The 8,852-nt window shown below is 35.0% G+C and overlaps 1 protein-coding gene across 3 annotated transcripts; it reads right to left on the reverse strand.

Moving 5' to 3' along the window:
* Window positions 1-1,764: 1,764 nt before the first annotated feature.
* LOC21388540 (telomere repeat-binding factor 1) lies at window positions 1,765-8,852 on the reverse strand. 3 transcript variants are annotated; one of them, XM_024162100.1, is made up of 7 exons: window positions 8,577-8,852; window positions 6,973-7,160; window positions 6,474-6,703; window positions 6,116-6,200; window positions 5,674-5,757; window positions 2,714-3,064; window positions 1,765-2,061 (listed from the first exon to the last, which is right to left on the reverse strand). In XM_024162100.1, the coding sequence occupies exons 2-7, from the start codon at window positions 7,120-7,122 to the stop codon at window positions 2,038-2,040; spliced, it is 924 nt and encodes a 307-aa protein (XP_024017868.1). In that variant the 5' UTR covers window positions 7,123-7,160; window positions 8,577-8,852; the 3' UTR covers window positions 1,765-2,037. The 3 variants fall into 3 exon arrangements, with proteins under 3 accessions (XP_024017868.1, XP_024017869.1, XP_024017870.1); XM_024162101.1 differs by having other exon boundaries at window positions 8,781-8,851; XM_024162102.1 differs by lacking the exon at window positions 5,674-5,757.

The raw sequence follows: 8,852 nt of genomic DNA on the forward strand, positions 1-8,852 counted from the left end.
TTTATTTTAGTAATATAAAAAATTTAGCACAAAACAGTAGTAAAACAGACAAAATTGAACTCCAAATTAATTTAAAATAATAAATAACTATAATAAAGAATAAAAATTTAAAAAATAAATCGGAAATGGTTTGAAACCATCCGATCAAAAATTTCGACGGTTGTGATTTGCGTGTGAAAAGCACACGCAATAGAAGTGCGTTCAGCAGCTGGAAGAGGGCAGCTTCCAAGTGGTAGGTCCCGCCACTTTTTCCTCCGGCCAGCCAGGCGTCGACACGTGACAATCCTAGATCAAAAGACGCAAAAGCCCATGCACAGAGAAGGGAAAAGAGAAGAAAAAGAAGGGTAAAATTAACAATTCACACTCAAAGAACAAGGGACAAAAACGAAATATTAGAAATATTACCATACAATGAATAGTAAATTGTGAGTGTGTGAATAGCGAATCTTTCCTTTCTTTTAGTATATATAATAATTTGTAGAGGTACAAGTTTAGCACATGCCAAAACAGGCCGGTCTGAAACCCATTACCATTGACTCAGTCTCGGCACGATTATGTCTGTTTATGTGTTCGAGTCAAGTCGATAATCCAAATGTAAAAAAAAAAATTCGAATTGGCTCAGTCTAAAGCGTTTTTTTATTTATTTTCTAAAACTTCTCTTTTAAAGGTGCGGCTCAACCCTAGCCCTTTGGGCTTTAAAGTCGGGCTGGGCCGACCTAAAAGACTGATCTAACCCTATAAGTTTTTTTTTTCTTTTTTTTCATAATGAATCATGTGCAAGACATGTGATCTAATACAAAAGAATATTTAGATAAAATAAAATAATCATATTTTAATAAGTATTCAAAATAAAAAAAATAAAAAATAAAAAGAAATCTCAAAACAAAAGGAAAAAGAAGAAGAAGAAAATGGCTAGTTTGAGAGGAGAGCAAGGTATGGAGAGAAGCGTAGTGGTGTTGGGGGTGGGAGGGATTGGCTTCGCTGTTAGGAAGGCTGAAATGGTAAAGGCTTGAGATTGGGAGGCTGCAACGGAGAGATGTTTGCAATGTGATAGGGCACGATGGTGAGGGTTGCGATGAAGAAAACTGGTTCGCGGAGGGCCACAAGCCGTCCCTATTATCGGGGGAAGAGTTGGTTTGTGATGGGAAGATCTAGTTTGTGATGAGGAGGGCCGTGACGAGGTCTCCTAGTTTGTTATTAAACTGTTACCCGCCACAATGTGATGTATGTGATATGTTTCCAATGCCAATAAAAAGTTACCCGTCTGATGGCATTTACCATCCAAAAGCCGTTGTATTTAACAGCCAAAAAACCAACAAATACAATGCATCCCTAGCAAAAATGTCACAAGTATTGCCTCGTCTTGAACCATCGCAAGGAAAACTAGAACAAAAATTCTTTGTATCGAGCATTAACTTGTAGCCGTGTGTATCTAAAACCCCTTTATTAATCCAGATAAATCATGATGCCATTGAAATTCGAGTTTCTACGTCAAAATGCAACCCTTTTTGACCCTGTAAGAGAATTCTGTGGCAGGATATAAAAAATAGCCCACCAAAAGAACACAATTTTAACCCTTTCATTACATCAGAATCATATGAAAATAAAATTATAACAAAATTAGATGAAAATCTGACGATTCAGAACTGTACCCTACAATAAATTTTCCAACTTTGTAGCATGTAGAGATTATTGTACGAAAAATAAATAAATAGAAAAGATACAACAAATTAATAAATAAAAAACTGAATGCTAATCCATCAGTAGTTATCTACAAAGATTACTAGCAAAAAAATATTCTAAAAAATAAAGATTACTAGCAAAAATAGTAATGATACAGATACTGACTAAGACTGTGTTGCATCCAGCTATGGAAATGACCTTAACATAACTTACAGTTATAAATAATACAGTGAATTCTAAGCCAAGAAACTAATGAAACTACACTGTGTCAGCAAATGACGAATGTGTCCTCTGGAACTGGAAGTCATCCGAAGATATGTCAATTGCTCTTTATTAACCATTCTATGATTTCCATCAAGGTCGGATCATCTGCATATTCTACCAAAAAATAAACAAAATAAAAAAGACAATCAAATTTCCCTCATGCAAATAATAATAATAAAAAAAAAAAGAATGGAAGCAATTAAAACATATAATACCAGGGGTATATAAGGATGCAAGGATTTAGCATAGATCTTAATTGATAATATCAGGAGTATAACACAGATAAGAACAACAGACTCTGGTTATGGGTCTCTTGTGCACATGAGCCTGGAAAACACATTGGTCAAACTAAATTTCTACCAAAAAAGGGGGCCATTATCAAATCATTAGCACTAAATTGTTTTATGATGGAAAATTTTACTAGAGGTAGGAATCATAACAGTAAAAAGAGAGAACCAGAGCAGTCTGTGGTATTCAATTCATTTCGTGACAAATCGACAAGCATGTGTCATGTATGCATTTCTACAAGTACAAACAAATGGATGTCAACTTCACTTCAATGGTTCTTTCATCTTCTATTTTCCCAATAAAGTTCACCAAACAAAAGTAATAGCCTGTATGCCAAATAGAAATGAAGGGAAAAAATGGCTTTCTATGTCAACAAATTTGCATAAGGTGTTCTACCAAGAGACAATTCTACCTTCCAATACTTTGTCCATTGAAATATAAAGCTTCTCAGTAAGATAATTTGATATAGAAGGTTTACCATCTTCTGGGCGTTTCTTGCTTTCCATGTCTTCATTGCCAATTCTGCAAAAGCTTGTGCTGCTTCTGCATCAGCTTCCGCTTGCTCGGCCTCCCTTGCTGCCTCTTCGGCTTCTGCAATGGCAGCTTCTGCATCCGCAACTGCCCGAGCAGCAGCTGCAGCAGCCTCTTTCTTACTCATGGTTCTCATCTGGGCTAATTCTAAGTCAATCTGGGATTTCATAAGTGCAAAGGTTTCGTCCTTATCAAAATTGGGAGAATCCCTCAGGCGTCCTTCAAACAGTAGTGAGGAGGAAGTCCGTCTTTTGTCGAGAAATGCTGGCGTAGGCGCAATCCTGTACTTGCGTTTGACCTGCAAAGTTAAAAAATGAAGAAACAAGAAATAAGATCCAACTCCTGGTCCATCAAAGCACTACCAGACCAAAAAATATTATGGACGACACACGAGGTCACGGAGATTTTGATAAACACTTACATTGAACACTGTCAGCAAATCCCAACTAAAATTACCAAATGAATTGTACCACTATGGAAATAAGAGTGCTAAGTGAAGAACAGTCATCCAAGTACATATCACCACACATAAATCGTGGTTGCACCAGTAAATGTATGTAGAAATATTCATGTGTATACATGTGAGTATCTGTGTGTGTGTGTGTGAGTGCATCACCAGATTAAATCACAGGCCATGTATGGGTTTATAGTGTGTGTGTGTGTGAAAAAATAACAACCAGCCAGATCAGTAGCATCAGTAAAACGCACCAACTCTTATAACATCTCATAATAATCGATCCTTATTTGCAAATCTAACAATCGGGTTTGATGTTCTATTTTCTTTTCCCCAATTAAAATTACTGCTTTACATATGCCTTTAAAGATAACCAAATTTCAAGTTATTGGTCATTTTCTTTTATTGAAAGGGTACTATAAAGGAAAACTATAAACATGAATATACCATCAGCAACTCCTTAAAAACGCATAAATTGTAAAGTTAAGATTTGTGGGCCTCTTCATTTAAAGAGAAGATGCAATTAGTACTCTTTAAATAGTTCTTAGAGCAATACTACTCAACATTTGTGATTATTCTCTGGAATGATATATTCATCATTCATATCCTAAATCTTTTGTCTGCTTGCAGAAGTAGGAATAATTAGATTCTGCTGCATGCACTAATAAATATCATATCTTTCAACAGTGTAATTATGAACAGCTTTGACACATTCAAATTCAAGGGAAAGAATAAGAAAGAAAACTATTTGTAGTTGATCTAAGTTCTAACTCACATTAAGCGAGCCTTAACTACAGAAAACATTTTTCTCAGATTCACCGTACAATACATGAGACAATACAAACTAAGAACACTTGGCTCTCACAACAATGCATATTAAGTACATTGTAAGAAAATTTTAAGATGTCAAAAAAAGAGAGAGAGAGAGAGAGAGAGAACAAACATGATGATAATTATGGATCCCAAAGGCTTATCTCAAAACACGGCTTTTGTATATGATCCAAAATATGAAATCCCTGAATAAAATAAGGATAAAATGGCTATAGAAGTAGATGTGTAGGTAATGGAATGTAAGAAGGGGGAGGGAGAAAAAGAATAATTACCGACTCAGAGTTCTCCATTCTTCACCCAAAAGTCGAGCACGGGCTAAAAGGTTTCTATCTTAACCTTAATCCCTAAACGCTAACCCTAAACCCAACAATCAAATATCAAGGGGAATTAAGAAGAAAGAGGAAAAGTAGAAAAATATAGCATGGAAATTAAAGAGGGCCAATTTACAGTTCAGATCTTCCTTAGTTGACTAAAAAGGAAAGTTAAACTTTTCCTTCTTGTCAAGTAAAACATTCGGCATAAGGAGTCTGCGCAAAACGAGAGGGGGGGAAAGGGAAAAAAGGAGAAAGGGAAACTATTTATTACATTCAGAATTCAGTATCTTGATATTTGGACTAAAAATCGACATCTATCGCAGGGAAAATATTTACTACATTCAGAATTCAGTATCTTAATATTTCGACTAAAAATCGACATCCATCCCCTACTTCCCCTCCTCACTCATAGAGCTCCCTGCACAGAAGTGCAACGCAGGCAACCTAATAACGTGCCCCTCCCACCACAGCCCCTTGCCAGATGGCAGTAGCAACGTACCTAAACCAGCCCATTTTAACACATCACCTTTGCAAGCAATGAAGAGAACACTTGTTGATAATTAAACAAGGACAAAAAAGATAATTAATAAGTTGAACCATAACTTGTCACCGGCCGGCGACTCAATTCATTAATTTGGCTTGGAACAATATGATATAAGCGTGGACTAGGAGCAAAGGAAGGAAAAAAAAAACCTCCTAAAATGTGTCATGCAAGAAAAATCCACCACCAATCATAGCCAAAGGGAATATTGGATCAAAATCCTTAAATTTTTCATAAAGTTCACTAAATGATTGGTGTTCCCTCAGCATAATGCACACGCTAAAACACTTCCATATAAGTAGGAAATCACCCTTTGTAAAGATGAGTGTTGTCACTCCAAAATACATGGAAACTTTGTTAAAACAGACATCTGATCAATGGACAAATATCCAGAGACAATACCATCCATGGACAATACAAATATGATCCATACCTAAGTCCATAGTTGTACTAGTTTTAGCAATGTGATCACTATCTGGATAGTAACCATAAGTCGAGCTCATGCCAAGGCCCTGTAATTTCAGGTACTGTTCTTCCTAGTTTATTAGAATACTTATTTTGTCTCAACTGATAAATACCACAAAATATAAAAATTTACGTCTCAAATTTTGTCAATTAAATTTTTTGTAACCTAAATAAATTAAAATAAAAAGATTCAGATAAAATTTTGTGTCCCTGGAGTTGAAGTCTAGAAGACTGAAGATCAGTGAGTCCCCATTCATTGCAAGACTGTCATTTCACACAAAATGTATACATCTGCGTCATACCTTAATCAGCTTCCCGTTTGCTGTCAAAAACTTTAACTTCGCCGACAATAGCCTTTTAAAGTCTGGAGGAGCCCAATATTGTTCCTATAAGAGGAAAGCTCAGAAGGTCTTACACAGAAGAGAACCGGGGGGGTGTTAAGGGGGAAGGAAACATATACACACATTGCCAAATCATAAGCCTCAAACTATAAGAAAGATTATCCAACAGAAGATTTTCTTCTTTTTTTAATGAATGAATAGGCCATTAAAATCCACATTTAAGTGTTTAACGCTCATCTGTCCTCTTATTATGTAGCCTGTCAATTTATAGTGTTCGTGATTTAGTTTGGTTCAATCGGCCAATACAAGACCAAAAGTCATGATACTGGAATATCTAACAGAAAAAACTGCATAGAGAATTAAATAAGAATAGTTCAACTGCATTGAATAAATAATAGATTACCTCGATATATGTAGCAATTGTTGTCTTATTAGAACCCCCAGGCTCCTTCAAGTCAGTGATGGCCTCCATTATAAGATTGTCCAACCTACAAGCATGAATAGCTTTAGCAATTATGGTAGCATAGTATTTACAATTTCCAAGACTAAAATGTAACATGAAAGGAACTGCTTAAGAAATATTAATAGCGTGATATAAAACATAGTTAGCTTCACATAAACTTAAAAAAGGAAATGTAGAGTATTTACACATACCATGATTATAAACCAAGGATGAAGAAGTGAACAGAAAATACTGTTATAAAATTAAGAATCTCAATAACAGAAAGGGTGAAATATCAAACTCAACAAGGGCATCTAACCTTCCGATAGATCTTTTTGGCCCTGAACTCTGATGTGTCTGCTGCATATCAGCAGAACCCTCGAGCAGCATGGCTTCCCCAGTTTCTTCATCACTTTGCACAGCAACACTAGCACTAGAAGTAGCGTATTCATCTTGTTTAGGAACCTGCTGGACCCTTCTCAGTGCTACCCTAGCCTTATCCCGAGAGCCCCATCCATTTACCATAACACTCATGTTTCTCCATTTGTCCTGCTCATGATGAATGCCAAAAAAAAAAAAAAAAAAAAAAAAAAAAAAAAAAAAAAAATAAAGAGAAAGAAAGGTAAAAATTCCTTAGGCCTCGCCGCCAGCCGCGGAAAAAAAAAAAAAACAACAAACGTTACTTGACAATAGAATGTAGTCTGCATAGGCTCACTGTTACAAGAAGCTACGACAGAACGGCTTAAAGAAGCAAAAACTTCAATTTTATTACCATTAAATTAATCTCTCCAAAGAAAACAGCATTAAGAGAAATATACCTTAAGATCTACATTTGAGCGTAGATACAGGACACTACTAAATTCTGGATCTTTAAGTATTGTGCGCCATTTTCCTGCTCCATGTTTCACAACTCCAGCTTTAAGAGCTGATTCTTCTTCTTGTGTCCATTTTTGCTTTGGAGCACCCATAAAAAGTAGCAAAAAGGAACTCAACCGGAAAAACTGACCTGCAAAACACAGAGCCCTATAGCAAACCCACAGAAAAGAAAGAGAGACATATTTTTAATGAAGAAAAGGAAAATCTTGAAAGCCACCAATAGTTATACAAGTAAAACACACAAGTCGACAAAAATATGTGCACGCAAACGCGCAAACGCACAAGTGTATGCACACTGACCAATCCGAAGACACGCACGTAGAGTATCAGACGCATGTCTGTAAACTGTCAAGAGATAAAAGCGGTGATAATAGAAAGAGCTAATACAGGAAATCGTTCAATGATAATTCATCAATCCAGCAAACATGCTTAAACTACAACTCTCGACAGTGGCATTCAGTATGCAATAAACAATATGAACGATTACGTAAGAAAATACATTGCTCTTTTAGCCGGCTAGGGAACTAAATTCAAATGAACATTAATTTTTTCTAGCAAGGAGAGAGTAGCATTCAATTTCATTCATGTGCAAGTAATTTAAAAAAGACACCCATCCACAAACCAACACACTAGACCTTCAAATTAAATGATGGGTAAAAATTCTAAATGCCTCAGTTTTAAATGCAACTTATAAATCAGCCAAAATCTTCTTTTACGCAAATCTTTGTTCTAGTTTATCAGCTCTAAGCCCATGTACTAAATTCAACAACTGATGCCCAATTCATAAACAACTCTAAGAATAGTTAGAAAGGCATTGTTATAATTTGAAAAAACCAACTCATGGATTAGCCAATGTCAAAGATGGCACATAAACAAAAAGTAGCATGTACAGAATTACATTTGAAACTCAAATTTCATACCATGAACAGAATTACATTTGGAACTCATACTTTATTAAGTTTTTCATGCAAATTTGAGGGATAAGAAAAGCATTTAAGAACTCAAAGTATTTTCTCTACTCTACCGAGAAACATATTCAACTATACTGGCTACATCCTCAACAAAACCATAGACCTATCAGAAAAAATCTAGCAGGGTAAAAAAAAAAGGTGAAATTTTCAAATAAATTAGCATAATCAAAACATAACATTGAGAATCATTTTCTTTTGAAACCATAACGCTAATAAGTCTAATTTCTCTTTAATCTGTATTAGTTAACTTTTGCTTTCTTTGTGGTTCTTACATAAAATTGGTTATCATAATTGTAATTGTTTACTATTTTCCACAGTTAATGAAGTTTTGCACATATATTTTTACAAAGAAATAATAAACAAACAAAGTCTTCACATATATTATATATGCATGTGTATTCATAAAAGTTCAAATTATCTCAATTTCACCAAAACAAATCATAAAATCGAAGGAAAAAAAAAAGATAAATAAACAACAATAAAACTGAAGCAAACAAAAACAATAAACTTCTATTAGATTTTCTTCATGTTAACAAACCAAAAAGAAAAAACAAAAAGAAATGAAATTTGAGAACCTTGTTTTTCTTCTCCTCGTTTTCGCCTCCTTAAAACAAGAAACCAAAATTGAAAATCTCTCTGAGTTTCTTGGTTTATATATTCAAAATCTCACAAAAACGTAGATTGCAAAACGACGGAAGGGGAAATATATATTCATTTATGGTTAATTTTATTTTTCTAATTTAGTCGAGTCTGAAACAAGGAATTGTGAGAATAATCACCGATTAGGGCTTTACGGTGGGCTTGTCTGGGGGATCAGATTTTTTTTGTTGTTGTTTGGTTATTGTTGCTCC

The sequence above is a fragment of the Morus notabilis genome, unplaced genomic scaffold (assembly GCF_000414095.1).
Source record: "Morus notabilis unplaced genomic scaffold, ASM41409v2 Scaffold722, whole genome shotgun sequence".
NCBI lineage: Eukaryota > Viridiplantae > Streptophyta > Magnoliopsida > Rosales > Moraceae > Morus > Morus notabilis.